Source organism: Diabrotica undecimpunctata, chromosome 4 (genome assembly GCF_040954645.1).
Source record: "Diabrotica undecimpunctata isolate CICGRU chromosome 4, icDiaUnde3, whole genome shotgun sequence".
NCBI lineage: Eukaryota > Metazoa > Arthropoda > Insecta > Coleoptera > Chrysomelidae > Diabrotica > Diabrotica undecimpunctata.
In genome coordinates, this window is record NC_092806.1 from 20,438,003 (window position 1) to 20,463,328 (window position 25,326).

Consider the following 25,326-nt stretch of genomic DNA (forward strand, 5'->3'; position numbering starts at 1 on the left):
TTTCTTGTAGAGTTCTTAAAAATTAAAATATGCCAAACATTTTAAGTGGGTTCTTTTTAATGACGCGCAGTGTATATAGTTATCACCAAATTTATTAAAAGCAGTTATTAGATACCTATATTAAAGTGTCACCAAAAGCTTTTAATTTGCTAATTTCTTTGGTCTATAAAGCGGATTAATGTCGATGGATTGGTTTTCTTCTAGTAAAAAATTCGTCAAATTAACTCGTAGAATCAAACTCTAAGTATCAATTACTCATAAAATATTTTGATTTTTAATGTGTATAAGTAACAAAAAATCAGGCAGCACTAACATCTGTAATCATATTCAATTAGCACATATTTCCCCTATGGCAAGAGAGCGAAAACTTCACCATATCCTTACTTAAGTATTCTAAACAAACAATAACGTGACGATGGGTAATTTTCTTCAATTGCAATTAATCTGGTACAATTAATTTTTATATATTAGATTTTACAGTTACCCACACTGTTTATATAACACAGTAACACAGTTAACAATAAAAACCAGCAAGTGTGTTAATCGCATGCTTATAAAAAGAAATTGTGGTTAGATCTGATATTTACGCATGCTTGGACTCGCGATATGTGGCTAATTGACCAAAATTAAGTATAAAAATTGCACTGTGAGGAAAGCTGTTACGTTCATCGTCATTCACTAATAAACATTGTGCTATTTTTATTTATATCATGAAGAAGAGGATGTCAAGAAAAAAGCAGTGATTTGAAAACTTCAGTTTTATTTAAAAAATTACATTACCAATTTATTTGAAAAAACCTTGTGACCTTAAATATCCGTTTTAATGTTTCTGTTTCAGTTAGAAATTTTTTAAGTGTTTTTTCTTTTTTTTTTGCTTGTACAATTTAGTGAGTTTCTAAAAGATTTTGATGTGGAGAGTGCAAGACCTAATTCTCTTGGTACTATCTACATCTTCTCTTCTCTTTCTTCAAAAAGGGGACATTCTATAATATGTTTTACAGTTTTTGGTGTATCGTAAGCGTATCGCGGGTTCTCTACTTGAAAGGTGTTCATGCGTTAATTTACTGTGTCCTTGGCCAAGAGCATTTGGCGCTACTGAAGATATCTGTGGGTTTAACTTTTGTAGTTTGTTTTCGAATTATGATTTCCATCTTTTTATCCATTCATTTTTAAGTACTTTTTCAAGTTAGGGTATGGGATTTCTATTTCGTCTCTGCCATGTGGCGAACTTGCTGATTTTGGTTATCTATCTTCTTTTCTGCTAGATTTTCAAGTAATATCAAATCAAATATGTTACTTGATAATAAGGGAAAGGTATAGAAGAATAACGAACAATAATAAAAATATATATATTAACGTGTATGTGCCCATTGAAGATAAAGATTTGGAAACCAAAACAGAATTTTACGAAAACTTGAGCACCCTAATAGGAAATATACACAAATATGATATAAAAATAATCATTGGAGACATGAATGCAAAAGTCGGAAAAGATTAAATATGTAGAAGAATAACAGGGAGACGAAGTTTGCATAAAGAATAAAATGAAAATGGAAAAAAAAAGTAATCGAATTCACTATAGAAAACAAAATAAAAATACCTAGCTTTGATCATGAATACCTTCATATGATAATATGTATCCCCACCCATGTAAAAGTAAAAAATCAGATAGATCCTACCATATCGTAATAGAAAGCAAACATGATGAGGCAATAGTTAGTAGCTGACATTACAGAGGGGCAGATACCAACGGTAACCATACACTAGTAATAACCAAATTAAAACAAAACTGCCAAAAATTCCACAACCTGTTACAGGCAGATTAAATTACCAATTAGAGCGCCTACAATGGAAACAGATAGTAAACAAACTAAAGGAAGAATCAAATAAAAGTCTAGAGAATCCAGTTAAGCAGCAGGAGATAGAAGAAGAAATAAAGAGACAGCCACGTCGGAAGCAGCGAAAAAGTGTATGGGAATAGTGCATGTAAAGAGTTATCAAGACTGGTTTCAAGATGAATGTAGGAATACTTTGGCAAGAAGAATCAAGGCAAAAGTGGATAGAAACAGGAAATACCCAAAATATCATCGAAAACTATGTATGTAGAAGAAGAGAAGTTAAAAGAATTGGCAGAAAGAAGAAAAGAGAACAGCTTGAAAAGTAATTGAAAATATAAAAGAAGCCTACAAAAAATTTCCACCAAGAAGTTAAGAAATCCAGTGAAACTAAAATATCTGTTAAATATAGACCAACAAGCGGACCTCGAGGGAAATGAGAATTGGCAAGGAGATAACGCAGGGGCGTGCGGGGAACCAACTCTGAATGAAGTTAAGAAAGTAATAAGAGACCTAAAAAATACGAGGGCAGGGAAAGTGGTATCTCAGCTGAGAATTTTAAGGAAGGTGGCGAAATACTGCAAGAAAGAATTTTGCGCATAACATTAGCAGTTTGAGAAAAGGAGGAAATGCGGAACAATCGAATAGCGCTCTTATCTGCCCGATCTTTACATATGCTATTTATTGATTTTAAACGGGCACAAGACTCTACAAACCGGAGGATATAAGGCCATGAGAACATTAGAAATATCAGAAAAGCTTATAAGGGTAGTGCCAATGACGATTAGGAACAATAGAAATAGGGGACGATGGAAGAAAGCTTTTCAACTTGGTTGTCACTGAATAAAGGTTTAAAACAAGAGGATTCGACATCAACGATTTTATTCAACCTAGTACTACAAATTGTAAGAAGATAAAATATGAGCACAAGCAGGACAATATTCAATAGCAAGAAACAGTACATAGCCAGGGCCAGTTCTAAAGTTTTGAGCACCCAAGAACATTGCAAATTAAAAAAAAAATAGTAAAAAAAGGCCAAAAATCAAAATTAAACAATAAAGAATTGTATAAAAATTTATTTGTTTAAAAAATAATACAATATTTATACACTTACACGTGATGCAACATATTGAATAGCATAACGATCGCATTTGAAGAAATGAAATTTAAATGCGCTCGAAGAAATGAAATATATGACAAATAAAGTAAATTTGATAAAAATAATTTATAAATTTTTTTGAAACTTTATATATAATAAAAATATTCTCTAATAGTCTCACTTCTAATATTTTTGGAATTGATTTGGCCAGCTCTAGGACTTCTCTTAATACAAATCGAACAAATGTTTCAAATAGCCTTAAACAAAGCCGTAACTCAGAAGAAACTGATAATGAAACGACAGTTTCTGATGAAATCTTGGAGGAGTTGAAGTCAAACGTGGAAACAACAAATGCAATCTCAAAAATCAATAATTACCCTCGAGTAATTCGAGAAAATGTTAAAAGAAGTCTACTTGTACACGACGTTATCCCAAATATATTTCTCAATCGAGCAACAGAATATCTTAAAAAATGTTTGGAAGAATCATATAATTGATTGAAGATCAATAATTAATAATTGATTCGAAGATGAAGTATTGATCAATACTTGATCAATACTTGATCAATATTGATCAATCTTGAAATCGAAGGAAGAAAATGGAGGGTTCCTGATAAAATTGAAGCTATATCATACTCGCGATATAGCGAATTTGGACAAATCGCAATGGTGGAGACAGGCTAAGAGTCGGATTACGTTTCTGACGAAGAACGGTGTCGATCCATTACATCAGTTAGTGGAGAAAACCAACAATATGGTCATCAAACGACTAACAATTCTAGAAAACGTAAAAAAACGAAAAAAAAAACTCTTGGAGTGGCTCCAAAAATTTCCGACAAGCCCCGGATTAGTTATTATCGGAAGTAATGTTTGGCTAGAGTCAGCATGGAAATTTGCTTGTCTATATCTCAGTCGCATGTTGATTCTTCAGTAAACTTAGATTTTATAAAGGTGTTGAATAAATAACCGTGGCACAATTTTCCTATTTTTTATGATTCTCATGAGATCAATACAATCTATCCCTTTTATTGACTCGCCACTATAAAGTTTCGATTACTAGAGCTTAACCTTCAAAACCTATAGCATGAAATTTTAGTTTTGAGTTTTGGCAACAAATGTGAGGCATTTGAACTATGCTTAAAAACGCTGGATTTAAACTTTAACATAACAAACAATCTAAATCGTTTAAAACTTTTTTTCAATTAAACTAGTACGTTTTTCAAAAGAACCAAACTTCTGCTATAAACTATTCCCAAAACCGTCCTCTTGGAGGCATTTCCCATGGCTTGCGATCTTTTGAAATTCTGCGTTTTTATTTATATTTCAAATGCCTCATCCTTTTTGCCACCACTCAAAATTGAAATTTTATGTCATTTTACTACGACTGGTCAATGAAAGTGATCAATTTTATCGATCTAGCGAGAATCGTAAAACATGGAAAAAATCACGCCACGTTTATTTATTTAACACATTTATAAAAACTGAGTTTATTTTATATTATTATGAGCGGCAAAATACAAAAACTGCATACGAAAACTGCACTCTTTACCTTTAAAACGAATCCTGATTTTTGTCAATAGGACACTTGGGTCAAAAGATATCGAATTTTTCCGTCAAGCTGATACAAATTTTATTGAACATTGATTTCGCGCACGTAACTGACATTCAAAAGCGACGGTCGCTTCAAGCGTTGTTTCTGAGAGAACGTTTCATGCTACACAAAAAGTGCAAATAAACATTTTTGTTTAGAATTATCTTAGCTAAATTTTTTATTTGAAACATTTTTTTCTAGAGCGTACAGATTCTTGGTAAATCGGATTTTTACGTTTTTACCCTCCTACGGGGGAGTTTTTGGGAGGAAGCCCGGAGGTACACTGTACAAGTGGTACACTTTGTGCATCTTTTTTGGGATCCCAAAATTAATATTGTCGGCAAAATTTAGCTTGTTCGTATGATTTTTAGGGGTCAACTCTCTGACGACTGGACTAGAGGATGTCTATAATTTTGAAAATGTGACAGAATTTGGATGAATTTTGTTTTGTAGAACGCCTGGGATAATATATATAATTAAAAATAATGTAAAGTTGCTGTATCTGTTGATAATATATTTTGTTGATAATATAATATAATCTTCACTATAGTTGATCTTTCATTCGTATTTTGATTTAATTAGAATTATAGTTAAACTTAATTTTCTCATTTAGTGTCTGAAAACGTTTTATTTTGTGCAATGCATGTTTTATTAGGTAAATACACAATATGGAGATCTTGTCTACGTACTGCAATGTACCTACTTTAATACCTACTTGGCATTAAAAACGGTACCGGTTTAGCTGATAGATTCGTGATGCAATTCAAATATCAAGATCTCGAAGTTACGTAACAGTCATAAATACCTGAGTAAATAAATATTTGTACAGTGTAGTATTAAAACAAAATATACTTTGTTTTGTTTTTAAGTCATCCAACCTTTCAAATCGCAAATCAATGAAACTTTGTTTAGTTAACCGTTATAGCTCTTGGACAATGAATAAATTAAATGTGTAAGTAATTACAACAATATAATATATAATATATAATATACAATATAATAATAATGCATATAATACAAAGAAATGTATGCTCCAATTAAGATTCTTATGCGTTGATTAAAAAAAAATCTATTTTTTCGGTTTCGCTATTTAATTACTTACGTATAAATTCTAGACAATTTTTATATCAGATATTAGAACTATGTCGACAGTAGATCAAAATATTCCCGATATTGATAGGTAATTAATAAAAGATTGGTTAATTTTTTTTATAAATATATTGCACAATCAATTTTCGTATAACGCACTGTTTGGGTAGGACTCTTAGAGCATTCGGGCTAGTGATAAGGTCACGAACGATCCGTTCACAAAGATCGAATCCTTTCGAAGACCCGTGATTGATACAATCACGTTCTGCGACCCTATCGTTCGAATGACCCTATGAACGACGCTGTCCAGTGTTTACGAAACGAACTGTATGATAGCGACACGTTGATCGGTCAATTCATGGCGCAAAAAATTGGAACGGGGAAGCCCCTATGATGCAAAACTGTAAAATTATATACATTATATCTCTAATTGTCGAGACCTACGGGACCATCTCGAATTGTCGAGAATGGTCCCGTAGTCTGTTTTGTTTCACACTTAACCTTTACACAACAAATTTAATTAGTCGATCATATGAACGGATCATTTTAATGATTGACCTGGAAGACTCGGGTCACCGAAAAGACAAATTAATTTTCTTCACCAAAAACTCGCAACGAACAAAATATAAAACTACCTTATAAAAATATCGATGATTAAAAAATCCCACTATCAGAGAACGACAAACAATCAAAAACTTGTAAAAGGAGATAACAGTATTTAGCCGAAAAAAGAAAATTCAGAAAGAAATGAAAAATGATTCAGATTTTCTCTAAGTTCGCCAAAGCATCCTCAATAAAAAAACACAGAGACACTCAGGACTGTATCTTAGACTCCTAGAAGCACTTGCACGTTTTCTACGAACGTGGACGTGGCAGATGTAACTGAAATAGATACCCAAGCAATTATCACGAACCAAAATCCATGGAAAATAATAGGGGACATCATCACAACAGATAATGTTAAAGCCCAGTGTAGGTAACAAAGGCAGCTAACATAAAACTTAAGATGAACGACGCTATCAGCGACAAGAAAAAGAAAATATCATTAGCGCTTGGAGAAGATAAATACATAATCAGCAGAGTGAGTAATCAGCCATAAAAAGTAGTCATAAAGGGACTGCCTTCAAATAAACACCATGAAGATATAAAGAATACAATTAAAGAATGGAACATCCACCTAATTAGTGTCAAAACTATAAAATCAAGATTTTAAAACAAGACAGATGCCCTTTTCTCATGTGTACATTAGTGCCAAGAAACAAAAAAAGGCAACGAGAACAGTTACTACTTTAATACACTTGCAAGTGACAATGGAAAAATCTAAATAAACCCCAACAAAACCAATGCAACATTATAAGTATCAGCCATTACAATACATCCATTCTTCTTCTTAAAGTGCCCTCTCCTCAATGGAGGTTGGCTACTACAATTTTAAACTCTTCTCTATCTTCAGCTGTTCTTATTAGCTGTTCAAAATTTAGCCCTGTCCATTGTCGGATGTTTCTGAGCCACGATAGTCTTTTCCTTCCTAGGCCTCTCTTTCCCTCGATTTTTCCTTTCACTATAAGTTGGGCATATTGGTACTTATTATTTCTCAGTATGTGGCCTAGGTATGATGTTTTTCTAACTTTTACTGTGTTAAAAAGTTCTCTTTCCTTGCCTATTCTATGCAGCACTTCTTCGTTTGAGGTATGCGATGTCCATGAAATTTTGAGTATTCTCCGGTAGATCCACATTTCAAAGGCATCCAATTTATTTACGGTTGATGTTTTACATCCATACCCGTGTAAAATATGTAAACCGAGAAGGACCCTACTTGGCTAACGATAGATATTGCAGTTCGTCGAACCAACAAATAACAGTCCACCAGATGACGATCTTTATGGAAATGAACCTATAAACCAAATTCATTCTTCTTAGAGTGCCGTCTCCCTACGGAGGTTGGCAATCATAATGGCTATTTTTATTTTTGAACTTGCTGTTCTAAACAAATCAATCGATCTGCATTGATACCAATCACGTAGATTCTTCAACCATGAGTTCTGCTTTCGGCCAATAGATCTTCTAAAAGATTGATCTGGCTATTTCAATCCAAGCTCTGATTTCTAATCTATATTTAAAAAAGGTAATAAGTTAGATTAGGGAAAGAATAAACAAGGGCAGAGCAGCTACCCGTGCCTTAAACTCTGACAAAAAACAATTCGACGAGAAACCAAAAAGCACATTTACGGTAGTATAGTCCAAAGTAATACACTTTATGATTCGGAAGTATGGGACGTCAAAAAAGCTAATAGAAACAAACTTATGACGACAGAAATGGATTATCTGAGACGAAGCTGTGGTAGATCGAAACTGGAGAGAGTTAGAAACGAACAAATAAGAAACGAAATGAAAATGGAGCGAAATATCAATGATGACATAGAAAAAAAACCAATTAATCTGGTTCGGACATGTTAAAAGAATGGCAGAGTACAGATGGCCTAGAAAAGTACTGGAATGGATCTCTCCTGAAAGAAGAAAGAGAGGACGACTACGGAGAAGTTGGCGCAACGATATTAATGAAGCAATGGCGGCAAGAGACTTAGAAGAGGCAACTGCATATGACAGAAAAAGATGGAAATTGGGGGCGGACAGCCGTAATCAATCCGTTATTAAAAAAAAAAAAATAAGTTAGATTACAGACCAGACTTTTAGAATTTTTGCTTCATTCTAAAAGGGACACACAGAACACATTACTTTCACATGGCTTTGTGAAAGGTCCAACCACTTATGACCAAATTAGACTAGTGTGTTAGCGAGTGAACAAACTATCTGAGAATGTTATTTAGAATTTGCAAAAGCATTTGATTAGTATCAAGAAGAGACTTAATATATAAACTAGAAAACTTGTTCCAGACCAAACAAAAATATTTTCTGGCCCACTTGTGGATGATTTTAAAGAGTCACAGATGCAATAATCAAATGGTATTTAGACTGGACCTTACCTCAAAATAAAGATAAATGTGTAGTTTTACATATCTTCGTCTTCTTATTCTTTTTTGAATCCGTTACTTTTGAAATATGGTGTTTTAAAGTATGGATATGTAAGTTTGTAACACTTGTTTACTTTAAACGATGACATAAGATCATGTGGGCATACTTTAAAATTGAAGAAATAATCTTTTTAACAATGAGACAGCAATATTTTTGTGTAATCGTGTTTTTAACGTATGGAACAATCTCCGAATCGAAATTATAAACTCACATTCTATAAACTCATTTAAAATTAATTTAATTATAATTAATTTAATAAATAAAACGTTAAAAATATTGATAATGTAATATTTAGATATTTAAAAAAGCAAAAGCATTTTAAATTTACTTGTTTAAACATAATTTCATTGAACCGTAATTTTAAAATTCATACACGATTCTGTTTTGACAGAATCTAAATAGTTCTTTTAGTTATTGCTTTTTATGCAAAATCGAAATTGAGTTGTGTATAAATTTTAGCCTATGCGGTGTCAATACTAATTTTTATATACGTGGTAATTCTTGACCTTTTCAGAAATTCCTTTCTTATGATTTTAATGTCTTGCCTTTGCACTTTAGTTTTTTAATTAAAAGTAAAAGTTTTTTTGTGTATAATAAATTATCCAGTATTTTTTAATTAATTAATTAAATACTGTATATATGAAAATATAAATAATGTCGAAAGTTAAGGATATCGCTCGCATTCAAATAAATCATTTGGCATAAAAATGTTTGGAATATTTATAGACCTAATAAAAGTTAAAATTTCGAGTAGATACCATTGTTTATGTATAATAACAATAAAAAATCAGTACTACTTGGAAGCGTAGCTTTCTTATCGCGGAGCGTTAGGATCGCGCAGAGGTATGATAAAAAAGAAGAATGACTCAAAGGACCTAAACGATCGAAACGACAGTAACGACAGATTGCGCAAGGAATACATTGTATACCTATAGATATATACATTATATATACTGTGCAAGATCAGCCTCTGCCCATAATCACAAACCAGGGATTAGAATTAATGCCAGAAATAAGTCCATACGAAATCAAAACGGCACTTTTAGAAATGAAAAATAACAAATCCCCTAGCAATAACGAAGTAGTGATCGAAGCGACCAAACTAGGTGGAAATTATCCAGGCTTTGGCCAAGCTTTTCACCGGAAGCAGCTACTAGGCAAAACTCCTTCTCAATGGAATAATGCAGTCATTATTTTATGACACAAGCAAGGAGATATAATAGATCTAAAAAACTACCGTCCTATCAGTTTGGTTTCACACATAATATAAACTTTTTACAAAAATTATCAAAAAAAAGACTGGACGCTAAATTAGACTTCAGCCTAGAGAACAAGCTAGATTTAGATCGAGATACAGCACTAACGACCACTACTAGTGACAAAGAAGCTAATAGAGAAGTCTGCAAAATACAACAAACCATTGGTACTGATATTTGTCGACTACGAAAAAGCATTCGATACCACAAGCCATCAGAAAATGTTAAAAGCATTGACAGAATGTCGAATAGATCAGCGCTACACTAACTTAATCAGATCTATCTACCAAAATGCCACAGCTAGTGTAAGACTATCTGAAAAAGAAACAAATATATCCTGTATACGGCGAGGAGTACGGCAAGGAGACACCGTCTCTTCAAAGCTATTCACGACGTTTTTAGAACATATTTGTAGGAAAGCTCAGTCATTTAAGATTTGCATATCACATCGCTCTTTTAGCCGATCGTACGGATGATGCAATAATAATGTTTGTAAAATTATATCATGCTTCCTTGGAGGTCGGACTAAAGAGTAATATGAACAAGACGCAAATAATTACTAATCTGGTGCTAAATCAAAATATTGCTGTTGATTGAAGGGATATTGTCCAGACTACAAGGCACAAGTACTTAGGACATGAAATTAGATTGGGCAGAGATAGATAGACTATATTTTCTCCCTTAACTCCAAAAATATCGACCACATGAAAAAATTTTCAACGAAAAAATTGTAGGAAATCACATTTGCAACAATTTCAATTATTACCAGTTTTGTTGAAAAGTTGAAAATTGCCGAGATATTGTTATTGAGCAAAACGGTTCTTTAAATTTAAGATGGTGGCTGACGCGGTGGCGGAATTTGGTCGGGGTTTTAAACTTACACTACTATTGACCCCCCTCCCCTAAAGGTTAGAATAATAAAATTTGAGATCGCTCGCCATGCAAGGTTAGTGCTTTTTTCTTCGAACCTGACTGGACTATTATTTCGATTTCATATATTCAGTACAGTACAGATTGTATTCTTAGAACTTTGATGAACAGTAAAATTAGAATATTGTGAAACTTCGACATATTAGGTCGCTATAACGAAAGCAATATTCTTCAGTTACACAAAGTTTAAGAATAGCTCAAGACAAAGAACAATTCTTCCATGATTTGGCCAACTTTTACCTAAAGACTATGCCATTTTGTTATAATTTTGTCCTTACCTTCCGCTGTAAATATTTTCTGTCAATGGAGAGCTTTCGTCATCTGAGAGATTGTCGTCACTGTAGGCGTCGTTTCGGATTCCATTTGAAGTCATTTCTGTAATAAAAAAATATAATGTTACGAATAGAAATAAAACTCACAAACCAATAAAATATAATTACCACTAAGTTTACGATGCAAATACCTTTCTCTCTCATATGCTTCTAAAATAGCTAGTAATAAAGAACACCCTACTTATACCAATACGTTCACAGATCGATTTCAAGACACTTTCTCTACAACAAGACTAGATCCACCATATTACGAAAGAGTTAGAAGAAACCTTCATGACCTACATCTTAAATTTCCTGAAATTCTCCCAACAAATTTCCTAACTTCTCCACCTTGGTTAATACCAATTCCCAAGATTAATACTAACCTTAGTATATATAAAATACGTGAGACTATAACAGACCTGATCAAACAATCATTCTTAACAGAAATGGAAACTTATAAAAATCACTATAAGATATACACTGACGCATCCAAATCTTCAGACGGTGTTGGTGCAGCAATCCTTACACCCAATACATCCTTAAAATTTAAATTCAAGTCCATTACTTCGTTATATACTGCGGAGTTGTTTGCAATATTACAAGCACTTATCCACATAAAAGAGTCGAAACAGTCCCCGTCTCTCATAATAACCGATTCACTAAGCTCACTTCACACTATCAAACGTTTATATACCAATTATCCAATTGCCTCACATATCAAATCAGAAATAGAGATTCTAAATAATAATAAGATCACTGTTGACTTCATGTTTGTTCCATCACATTCAGGTATACAAGGAAATGAAGAAGCAGATGAACTAGCACGCTTAGCATTTTTCAGCCAGGACTCCATTCTTATTAATGAGATTTCTTCAGATGACTTTAAGTCAGAAATAAAACATAAAGTGTTAAGTGCGTGGCAAAATAAGTGGAGTGCATCACAAAATAAACTCAAGGAAATCAAACAATTAGTGAAACCGTGGCTCCAACCAACAGCGAATAGACAGGACCAAGTGAGAATAACACGTTTGCGACTAGGACACAGTAACTTTACACATAAACATCTCTTTACGCGAACTGTGCCGCCAATGTGTGAAAATTGTCAAGAAACACTCTCCGTGAAGCATATACTAACTCAGTGCAAAACATATGAAGCAGCAAGAAAGAAGCACACTATACCAAACAATATAAAGGAAGCCCTAGGAAAAAACATGAACATTAAAAACACAATAAGTTATCTTAAAGACTCAGGACTGTATCAATTATTGTAATTTTTTATAACTTTACCTGTATTATATATTTAGGTCGCTAATAACCCTGGTGGTTACAGCGTAAATAAATAAAAAAAAAATAAATAAACTATAATTATTTTTAGTGCAACTTAAATGTCTTTAAAATAAATTTATGTTGTTTCTCTCAGCAACTAAGGAACGTTTTATGCAAATTCATTTATTAAAGGGGTACTTTCTCGTCCAAAAATATCGCTTAATAATTATACTCTTAATAAATATTTTGACGGAAATTTGTTCTCTCTAAAATATTAAACATTCTTGACAATTTCGACTTATTGGCAATGCTTCTTTCGATAATTGAGCAACACTAATTGACTGCTAGAACTGTAATCATCCATATCTTTTAGGTATTTAAATGTCAGCTTCATTGTCAGCGGTGTTGGATTCATCCTTAAGCAATAGTTATTGTGACTGGATTGATCTAGAAGTTTAAACTATTTTGTAACTCGATGGACATTCGTGTACTTACCGCTATTTAAAAATCTATTGTGTACTACTTTGTGTTTTAATCGTGAATACCTATGATAAACTTTTGTTAAACATCTTTGCAAAGTATTTGTCTTTTAATCGATATCTTATTGTCCTAATGCATTGGTTGCACTTATGTGTATTCTTACACTACTTACAATATTGTTTTTCTTATTTTTAGTTCACTTTGATGTTATAATTTGCCTTTCAATAGATGATGATCTGACACATATTCAGTTCATCTATGAAATATTGCATCTATTGTTTGAATGGATCAATTGTGTTGTATTACATACTCTATGATAAATTTTTGTTTTGTTGGTTCTATTCTTGTATTTGTGTAAATATATTTGTTTATAGAAGCTGAACATTTTTTCTTCGTCCGAAAAAACAAAGTTTTTCCTGATGATGGATTGGACGACGTATAGCCATAGAATGGCCAGCGAGATTTCCTGATCTTACCCCATTGGATTCTTGTTACGTGGTTACCTAAAGTTTAGGGTATATCAGACAAATCCACAATAAATTGGTGATATATGTCAGACAGTTATACAAGAATATAACAATATAATTAAAAAAATGTCACATAATGTTAGAAAAGAAACAAAAAAATAGTTCAAATGATGAACATTTTGAATACTTAATAAATTTAAATTTTGAGTTTTTCTTATTTAAATTTATTAACGGGATACATAGTCGGATAATTTTTTAAATTAACTGTATTTAAATATGGGCTTTTATCATTTAAAAACAACTGAGGGTGTGAGCGACTTTGTCAACTCATACACGAGTTGACAAAGGGGATTCAGACTTTATCCTCTTATGATTTATCTACAGAGAACACTTATTTATCTAAGAAAGCGTGTGGCAACGTATCAGTGATAGAACTATGAAAAACACAAATATAAATAATACTTGAGTCAAAGCTGTTAAAGAATATAATGGCATGAGTTTCGTAAATTAGTCTGAGGAAACCTAAAAGTTTGGTTACTTAAAAGTCTAAGTTTTTTTATTTTTGTATAAAGGAAAGTCGCCTAATATTGGATACTTGCCTAATATTTTATACTGCGTTATCTCAAAACTGTTTATTTAACTGAAAACTGTTATAAAAAGGTAAGTACTGACGGTTTTGAAGTGAAATTTGGCAGGTATATTCTTAAATAGTTGTACAATAAGCTTGCACATAACCTTGAACATGAAGGTTGCCTAATTTTGGATAGGAAAGGTATCTTAAAATTGGATATCCAAAATTAGGAACCTAATTAGACGTAATTAAAAACATGTTTATTTACACTTTTTTTCAGTAAAATGCCTACAAAACGACTACCACATAAAAAATGAAATACAGAAGATATGAAAAATGCTATTGATGTTGTTAAAAGTAAACAAATGGGATACTCAAAAGCGTTAAAGTGCTTCAACGTTCCCAAATCAACCATCGAGCTATATGTCAAACGTGGCAAAGACTCAAAAGAACAATGCGCGCTACGAATGGGCCGAAAACCATTTTTATCAGCAGAAATGGAAGAAGGCTTGGTACAGTACTGTTTGGAAATGGACAGAAGATATTATGGTGTAGTACTTGCAGACGTTTGGAGATTAGCATACCAGCTTGCTATCAGAAATAGCCTTTCCCATCCCTTTTTAGAAAGAGATGATAATGCCGGTAAAAAGTGGCTCCGAAATTTCCTCAGACGGCATCCCAATCTATTTGTAAGAAAATCGCTGGCGACTTCAAAAAACAGAATAAAAGGTTTTACCCCAGAAAATATCAATCGTTTTTTTTTTAAATTCTGGAACCAGCTGTGGAGAAGATAAATTTCAACCTCCTAAGAGTGTATAATATTGATGAAACAGGTATCACTACCATACAATCCAAGATTGCTGGGGTCATCATCCTAAAAGAAAAAAAAAACAAGTAGGAGCCGTAACTGCTGTAGAAAGAGGGGGCACTAGTAACTATAGTTACGTGCATGAATGCTCCCGGAGGATTCGTTCCTCCGTTATTTGTATTTCCAAGCAAAAATATGAAGACCGAGCTATTAAACGGAGCTCCAGCTGGGTCAATTGCTGATTGTCACCCTTCAGGATGGATATAGAGCCACATCTTTACGCGATGGATGCAACATTTTATCAATCATGTATAACCTTCAAAAGACGATCCCGTGTTGCTCATTATTGAGCAACACGGCCATTATAGTCATACACGGAATCTGGACGTTATAGACTTAGTGAGAAAAAATTATATTTCTACTGTATGCATCCCTCCCCATACGTCATATAAAATCCAACCGTTAGATTTGTGTTTTATGTCTCCATTAAAGACATAATATTCAAGAGAAATCCAAAATTGGTTAAAGAATAATCCTTTTCGAAATGTAGAATCCTTTCAGATAAGTTCGTTATTCTGCCCTGCTTATCAGAAATCTGCTACTGCTGAGATATCAGCCAATGGGTTTCCTAAAGCAGGAATTTTTCCATTCAATCGGAATATCTTTTCAGAAGCAGCGTTTTAGAAAAATTCGCCTCGACAACATACTTCTGATAAGACTTTGCCATTGGAACCAAATCACACCAGTAGCTCAATTCAACTGTCTATTGAAAAAACCCCCCCGAGACATCAAATGGGTAGCAGTGTGGAAATTAATCAGTTATTGAACATTGTAAACGTTCAAGACTTTTCACCTTGACCATCCTGCAATATAATTCAACTGTCTATTGAAAAAACCCACCGAGGCATCAAATGGGTAGCATTGTAAAAGTTCAAGACTTTTCACCTTTACTATCCTGCAGTTCATCGACACCTTCTTCAAATAGGGGACGTAAAACCGGCTCTTTGCGGCTTTAATTACAAGTACGCCCTACAAAAATGATTTAGTAGGCATTAAAGAAAAACAAAGAAAAGAATCACTTAAAAATAAAGAAGAGTTACCAAAATTTAAGGTTTTAAAGAAAACTAAAAAGAAGACGATGGTCAAAAATAAAAAGATGAAGAAAGTAAAAGAAGACAGTGAATCTTCAGATTCCTCAAACGTTCCTTATGATGATGATTCAGATATGGATACCGATCAAGAAAGTGACGCAGAGTGTATTTTCTGCAGTGAACATTATTCAAAGGATCAACATGGAGATGGTCACATGAGGAGTATGCTGGTAGTGACAAAAAGAACACTTCTTCTTCTTCTGGTTCCTATCCGTTTCGGATTTTGGAAATCATATTGGCAATCATGACCTTGCTCGCCGCGGCTCGAAACAGCTCCGTTGAGGTTTTCTTAAACCATGTTCTCAAATTCCGCAGCCATAATATTCTCCTTCTACCGGGTCCTCGCTTACACCTTTGACTTTACCTTGCAATATAGACTGCAGCAGGGAGTAACGGTGCTGATTTCTCATAACGTGTCCCAGATATTGCAATTTTATGCGTTTGATCGTAAACACAATCTCTGGTTCCTTCTTCATTTTTTCTAGAACTTCCTTGTTCGTGATCCTCCCAACAACACAGAGAAAACATAGCATAGCACACTTACGTGAACAAAGAACACTTAGGTGTGTGATTTTTGTATTTAAAAATAGGTTCCTAATTTTGGATAGGGTATCCAATTTTAGGAACCTTTTTTTTATTAGAAAAAAGTGTCATTTTTTACTTTTGCCTAATACTTACATTGTTTAATGATGAAATAAATATTTTAGTATGCATAAGTTGTTATTATTGATGTTATAGCACATTTTAAGTACAAAAAATTATTCTAAAAGACCCAAAAAAATTCAATTAAAAAAAAGTATCCATTATTAGGCGCCTTTCCTCTATTTTTGTAACATATTTGCTATATAACTAGTTCTTTTCTTGTCTAACCCGTGTTTTATCTTTCTACTTCAAATACAGAATAGCCTCTCACAAGCCTTTTGCATGTTCAAAATTACCTCGTTTTTGTTGCAAGTCATAGTTAGACAAACGTCTAATTATTATCAACTTAGGAATTTCCTCAGACCAATTTACCAAAGTGCACTCGTGTCATTATATTCTCCTCACTCGTCCTAAACACTCAAAACACTCATTATATTCCTCTCACTTATTATTCTTCTCAAAAATTAGTCTGCGGCCAGGCCTGTCAAATAAATTTTCAAGAAATCAATTGAATATCGACCTTGGAAGATACTCAAAAAGGTCGATATATTATATTGTTATTAGTTTTTAGCAAATCGGGCGAGGCAAGGCAGTGACCCACAGAATTTAATCTGATTAAAAATCTTTTTTGATTTATAGACTAGATTTGCCGTAAAATTGTTTTAATTTTTTTTGGCAATAAATAAAAAGATACGTAAAGCGAACGAAAAATTAGTAAAATAAAAACGAGAAGATTTTCCAGTTAAGTTACCAAGTTCAATAAAATTAAAACCGTGAAATTACCGATAAATGTATCAATGAAAATGTTGATTATATCACTTATAGAGAAATAGAAATACCTCTGTGTTGATCAAAATTAAGAAAAAAAAATCGGAAATGGAGTGGATGCTGTATTTGTAACAACCAGCGAAGAACGGTCATTTCAACTCCCTAAGCAATTCACTATATTCTCTGCTGAACTATTTGCCATTCTTCAGGCAATAAAATCCTTCAAAGAAAATAACATTGTTAATAGGCTAATAATTAGCGATTCATTGAGTTTATTATCCTCATTAAACAAACTTTTTAGTAAACACCCTATTTTAAGTTTAATTAAGTCAGCACTCTTGATATGCCATTGCGCATTGTCAATGTCTACTTGTCACCACTTTGATGTCAAACAATATTTTAAAAAGAAAATAATGAACAAATGGCAGTAAACATAAGATGTCTCAAATTCTAACCTTAGATCCATAAAACAAACTGTCCTACCATGCAGGCTATCTATGAAAAAAGAGATCAAGTTATCATCTGCAGACTACGATTAGGACACACAAAGATCACACATGATTTCCTACTACAGAAGCAACCCGAACCTTTCTGTTACGCGTGGGATAGTGGTCTAGTACATCACTTGTTAGTGGATCGTACGCATTTGAAAGACAACATGAACAAATACCTACAACAATAAAAGACATTCTAAGTGAACATAATGACCACAATCGTACCATACTTTTTTGGTTACCTCAAAATTTGGTTCAAAAATAAATCAGAGTAGGGTTAGTCGTCTCGGGTTATTCAATGGATAGAAGTATGAGAAAATTCTCAATTAATGAAAATCATCCTTGATAATGCTAAAGAAAACGGAGGCCTTTGATAATAAAATAAACATAGGTAACTCTCTAATAAAACCAGAATATTGCTAAAACAACGAAGGGAAATGAAAGGTTTTCTGGGAGTAAGGAACCAGATTTATGTATTAATTGGACGTAGTTATGCAAAAACCTACCAAACCATAGACGTTTTGTGTTGAGAAAATCGATAATAATGTTTTAAATTCCATTTTGTTTTAATTCTGTTTTTTATAAGTTTAAATTCATTCTGTGGCCGCTAAAATAAGTTTAACTCTATTTAACTCGAATTTCTAATACGTAGTTACTGATTTGTATTTTTTTAAGAGATTTTTGTAGATTCGTAGGTTTCTGTATATAATAAAATAGGGTTTTTACACTAAAGTAAATAAAAAACATAACAAAAAAAAAAACAACATAACTTTTAATTTTGAACATCATTAAACATCATGATTAACTTCAAAGTCAAGATTGGCAGCATTAAACCCTTCAATATCGTCTACTATATTGCCGTCGGCTTCTAAATTTTGATAAAATTCATGACAGTCTACCGGAATCAGATGCATCATTTCGCTAATATTCTTTAGTTTTCCTTCTGAAATTGGTTTTCAGTTTGGTCATAACGTAATGAGATCTAAAAATACTTCATTTTCCGAGGGTCAATTTCTTTTGGTTTTCTTTTTTATGTCAATCTCTTGAAATGGAGCTTCAAAAGAATTTTGTTGAATTATCAGGGTAAAGGCTTTATTTTTTTTTCTATTCGAATACTTCGAATATGAAGCCAGTTAATTTTGGTACCGTCAGTAGCTATTTTTCGGTTAACAATGTTTATTTCGACATTTTTAACGACATAACGTTCATGTACTCCTCTGGTGTATAAAGTCTTTGTTGGTGCTTTAGGGCTGATTCTATGGCGGCAAAATCCGAACCATTTGATAAGAAGCTGTGTCCTGAATATAAAAATTTTAGTGTTATATCTTCCAGTTCAGGGGTACTGTGTAAAATATATTTTAGCATAAGAGTAAGCTTAATATTTCGGTTCTGACCGCCACATGAGTCACTCCATAATATAAGATGACGAACAGTCGGCAACAAGTTACTTTTTACATGTTTAAGGATACAAGAACCTACTTCCTGAGCACCTCGTCCTGCGACGCCCACACACATAAGTGCCTCGCCTCTAAACTTTTTAAGAACAGTATTTATCCTAAAAGATGTAATACCAAAGGTTTTTACATACATCTCCCTACAAACAACTACATCTTGTATTTTATATTTTCTGCTAAATTACCTTTTTTTAAATCTCTTCCATATGTGGGTTTTTTGGGGAATTGTAAACTCCTGCTGCAATGAAGTTAACTTGACAATCATACGATTTTAAAGAATAAAATCTCTCAAATTCACTTTTGCGTATATCAGTAGAGATCTTGTCATTACATTTTAAAGTACATTGGCAGTTATAGTCCCTAAACTCTTTCGGTTCAATTTTTTTCCCCTTGGAATTATAGTACGACTGATTACTATTCTTTCTTATTTTCCTATCTGTCCTATTTTTAAATTCATACTTTCTCTTCCTTCCTTTTTGTGGCCTTTTACCCTCATTTTTCCCTCGTCATTTTCAACAACACTCCCGCAATCATCTGCTACAATATGACGAGGCCTGGAACTATTTTTGTTAAGTTCATTGTTACGAAATCTAATTTAATATCCGTAACAATCATGAAATATTCAATCTCGGTCACGTCTTTATTAGTGAACAATAATGAAAACTACACTTGATTTTAATTTTTACAATATTGTTATTATTTTTTTACCATAGACAAAAATAATTTGAATAAACTTTTTATAAAAGAAGTAAATGTTACTGATAAAAGAAAAATATCCCCCTTATCTAGATTTTGACTTATTAAAACCTAGTTATCAGTTGCAGGTGTAAAATATATAGTTTTTTTTCTTATGCTGTTAAAATGTCTACACGCTGGTAGGTACAAGTTTCTTCTCGGAAACCTTCTTAGTTGAGATGCGTTACAAACCGCCGTTCTGGTGATTTATACTTTCAAAAATCTTATTAATAATCACTCTCGATGACGTTACAAATCGAAAGTCACGATTACATTTTTTGCAGTGCATAAAATATAAATGCAAGATATTTCAACAGGTTTCAGAATCATGGTCGGCTGATGTAACGTATCAAAAGGGGCATTGTTATAAAATAACGATTTAAGAGTAAAATAAGTCGTCCTTTTAATAAATTATAATAAACTATTCTAAATGCCAATCTTAAGAATCTATAAATTGGATTACAAAATTATTTGATACAATAATATATAGGCACAGATACTATCACAAATTACTATTATGTCTACGGCTCATAAGACTGCCCGTATTTACTTTACCCATATATTTAGTGGCTTCAAACATGTACATCCAGATAGCACTGATGATGGACTAGTTATTCCGAAAACGTTCTGGGATGTAGCCCGATAGTTTTTAATTGTTTATTATTAAGAGATAAAACGACGTTATTAAGCACATATTACTACGACTATTATTGTATTTGTTATATCGTATTATATGTAATAAATAATAATTATTTTCAATACATAAACATAATTTAAATCAACGTCTTTGGATTTACTACGCTTACCCTCATTTAAGTAAGCAAATATTTCGACAAAAATAAAGTCTATGATGATACATAAAGGGTAAAAAAATTGCATATATGTGACATATTTAAGGAAATCATTTAACATATTTATGCGCATATTTAAAGTATTTATTATGCATAAAATCAGAATTTTATCAAAACGAGACAAATTTTTCGTTATTTCAAATTGCTTAATTCTTATAGCATAAAACCTCCAGACGAGTACTTCAATCTTCAATATCTTATAATCAATTTCTTTGAAGTATCGCTATTGGCTACTCACCGAACAAACCGATATTGTTTCTTTGTAGTTTCTTCTTCAATTCTCTTTCTCAACTCCTTCGATTCAGACTGATATTCAGTAGTGGCATTATCAGTTTACCTCTTAAAAATAAGACTTCATTCCGTAGATAGATCAATTTTCATAAAGAAATCACCAAGCTCATTCACTGAGATTTTTCAAATAAAATGTCACGTTTTCAGTGCTTGTTGAAACCTCTTCTTCAATGGGTTATGAATTTAACATTTCCTTCAAGTCGGATTCAGTCAAATCTTCATCTTGTGATTCAAGCAAATCTTGAACGTCACTTGATTCTTTTTCAATTTCGGCAATATTTGCAGTTAAAGTTTGGACTTGCACAGATTCTATTACAATCAAAACTGGAAGTAAACATGTAAGACGAGGATAGGGGGATAGTAGTTATTAATCTATCACACAGAAGATATTACAGCAATACATTAGTATTAACGGATTTAAACACCTGAAATAGCAAAACCAACTTTAAGAAACGAGGTTCATAAGTACCTAAAAACTTAGTTTATAGTCATTGATAATGAACAAACAGTGTAGTTTTGATATAAATCCAACAAATACCAAATAATTGTTGCGGTGTGGCGCCCATGCGTGCCTCTTTTCGCCATTTACGAGCGAGTTGAATAGTAGAGTGGATTTTGAGTTGGTTGGTTTACCGTTTAAGATATACACACATACACAAAAGATACGGATCGGGTAAGTTTTAAAAAGTGCGTTGCTGTCGCTTAAAATGGTAGGTTGCTGCTCGCTTTGTGGGAAGTTGTACTGCGACGACGACGACAGTTTCAGATTATTTTAAGAACAACCACTGAAATATAATCCTACCAGTTTTAGTTGTTAATATTATTTGTCCAGATTGACGTTCCTACATATTTTTACCAGACAAAATAATCGTCTTCAATATTAAAAAATGTTTTATAATCCCTCAACTGATAATAGTATAATTCAGAATTTTCTTGATACGAATTTTTATTTAAGTGCCAGATATTTAATACTAAAATATTATATTTCTTCATATTACCTTAGTTTTTTCTCTTTTTTTTCTTAATTCGTCATATCTTTCGTCAATGTCAAGTATACAGTTAAAATTCTATCTCATCTTTAGTCGCTACTTTCCTATCTATTGCCTTAGTTTCTCCTTTCTATAATTTTTTCTTAATTTGATTTTATCAATTTTGCCCTTGATTTTACTTATTTTCTTTGAGAACTGTAATAATGTTTGCTGTATGAGGATGAATGTTGCGTGATTTGGAAACAAGTCAATACCTACGTGAACTTACTTTGAGACCTATCTTTAGTATTTACGTCGTTTGATCAAAAATATAACGCTATTAGATGTCCAGTTAGACAGGAAAATTCATTAATAAGCAGTGCAAAAATTTACACTTTAATTACCAAGGCAAATAAACAAGATCAATTAAAAAATTGTAACAAATGAATATTATGAACACGTACTTCAAACACAAATAAATATAGCTATGAACATAGAGATCGCCAGATGGGAAAAACGTAAACCAAATCGATCGGGTAGACGTAAACTCATCACCAATTATGATAAATGCCCTCGTAGATAGTACAAACTGATCACCGCAATAAAACGAGAAGTTTAAAATAGACCCGGAAAGATTTTCAAACGGATTACTAGTCCACCTGCACTCCGTGGCAGGTAAAGACCATAAAACACTTGCAAATCGCTAAGACTTGATATTTTGAAATAGTATTCCAAATCCGGATGTAGTAAATGCAAATGCAATGCATTGGCTGGTATTTGGGAATTCCACTAAATTCTATTGATAATTACTAAAATTGATACGTCTAATAAATAGGCAACTTACCGTAAGACACCCGATATAATTACTTAAAATAATTTCTGAGTTTAATACATTATCACATAAAAAAGATGTGAAACAGGTAAGAGACAATCTCCCGCATTAGAAACCAGCGCCTTGGGGTACAAGCTGGTAATGAGTTTACCTATCTGCGGTGATGAGTTTATTTGTCTCTAAAGGATACCGGTGATCAGTTTGCTATATCTCAAAGAGTTTAATAATTTTATGAGGGGCTATAAAGTGATGGGTTCGTACATGTCCGATCGATCATGTGCTCGTCGAAAAAGACATGGAAATGTATAAAGAACATATAGAGGACCAGATGCAGACTCAGATTACTTTATACATAGTTGAAATATAAATAAAACAAGCTTATACCAGTTTTAAAAACCAACAGAAAAGAGTATAAATCATCTAAACCTGTTAGACTACTGTCAGAAAAAGAACAAAGTAAATATGAAAGAATAGCCACCAAACAATTAGATAATATTGCAGAAAATTGAAAAACCGAACAAATATGAATGCAAATTAAAATATGTATGACCAAATCAGTGCAAACCAGTAATAAAAAAATATAAAAGATGAATACATACAAAGAATGGTTCAATAAGGAATCTGAAATAGAACTAGACTAAAACAAATTAAGATTTAAAATGATGGAAGAAAAAACACCAGAGATAGAGAGAAAATACAACGAATAAAGAAAACGCGCAAAAGAATCATAAGATCAAAGAAAAAAAAATTGCAAAGAAAATAAATTGAAATGCATATAAAAAAGCGTTAATATTAGAGGACTTAAACAACTATATCTAGGGGTGAAAAATGATAAAAAGAGTTATCAAAGAAAACCTGTACACTACAAACGAAAAAATGGAAGGAATTTTGTAATTGACTAGAAAATACTAAATAGATGGAAAGAATACTTCGAAGAGCTTTTAAATGAAATATCCGCAACAGAATACGAAGAAAAAGAACTAAAAGAAAATACCGGTCAAGAACGAACAGAGGAAAGACCACCTAATGAAAAAGAAAAAAAGAAATAATAGAGAAACTACACACAAATAAGAGCCCAGGAAAGGATAAGGTAACAGCTGAAATTGAGCAGTGTGAAAGTCACACTGCCCAATTAACAAAAATGGCGACGTTTATGCCATAATTACAGCGGCATGGCACTACTAAATGTTCCATGTAAAGACTTGCAGTATATATAAAAGATAAGATATCAGAAGAGGACGCATTGCACTAGTATTTTTCTGCTGGGCGAAATACAAGCAGAAAGCCAGGAATATGTGAGATCTATAGTGACCCCATTCATTGGCTTTTGACAGGCCAAAAGGGAAAATAATACATAAGGGACTACGTGAAATGGGAATTAGTGAAAAATTAGTAAGCATGATAAATGTGACACTCGGAAAAACAGAAAATAGTATTAAAATAAATGAAAAAGAAACTGATAAGTTTGAAATCAGTGAGAGGGTGTGACAAGGGGAGCCACTGTCACCACTGTCGTTCAGTATACTTCTTGAAATGGTCATCAAAGAAGCCGGAATCGACATGACAAAACTTGTATATCATTAAAAACACTAATGCCTATCATTTGTTGATGACATAGTACTGATAGCCAGAAACAAACAAGAACTAAAAGAAAGACTGGAAGCAAAAGCGAGAAAGAAAAGGATATACATAAGCAAAGAAAAGACTTAATACATAGAATGGACAGAGCGAGAATACATACAAGGACAATACATGACAATACTCTCAGAAGGGAAAAGATATAAATTCGAAGAAGTAGAAAGATTCAAGTACTTAGGAGTGAAATTAACCAGGAGACCAAATATGAAGGAAGAAATCCAAGCAAAAATTATGGCTGGTAATCGTTGATTCTTTACTCTAAACAAGATATTAAGAAGTAAAAACATATCTACAAGGGCTAAGATAAGAATAAAGACATTGATAAAACCTATAGCACTATATTCCAGTGAAACATTTACGATGAACAAATCCGAACAAGTCATGCTCCAATTGTTGGAAAGAAAGGTCCTTAGGAAAATATTTGGAGGAAATCTATGGAATGAAATGTGGATAAAGAGTCCAAATATAGAATTAAAAAACATGTATGGACAGCCGCGTATCGTATGGATAATAAAATCACAAATATTAAGATTGTTGGGACATATCTAAAGGATGCCAAACATGAGACTTCCAAAAGATTACTAAGGAAAGGAATGGGAGGAAAGAAGAAGAAATATAGACCGAAATCCAAGTGGAAGAAGGATGTTCAAAAAGACACACAAGAACTTAAAATCACAAATTGGAAAAATAAAACAGCCAACAGAAAAGATTGGAAAAGCATAGTAAACCAATAATTCAAGGGCATTCTAGGACAGGAAAGCTAC

At 32.7% G+C, this 25,326-nt stretch overlaps 1 protein-coding gene across 2 annotated transcripts in view; it reads right to left on the reverse strand.

Annotated features, from left to right (window-relative positions):
- Nucleotides 1-25,326, reverse strand: part of kkv (hyaluronan synthase-like protein kkv) — a 252,467-nt gene that overhangs the window by 80,356 nt on the left and 146,785 nt on the right. For both annotated transcript variants that reach the window (XM_072529113.1, XM_072529112.1), the window contains exon 3: nt 11,111-11,207. In XM_072529113.1, coding sequence (XP_072385214.1) covers nt 11,111-11,205 — 95 coding nt within the window. In that variant the 5' untranslated portion in view covers nt 11,206-11,207. The remainder of the gene's footprint in view (nt 1-11,110; nt 11,208-25,326) is intronic.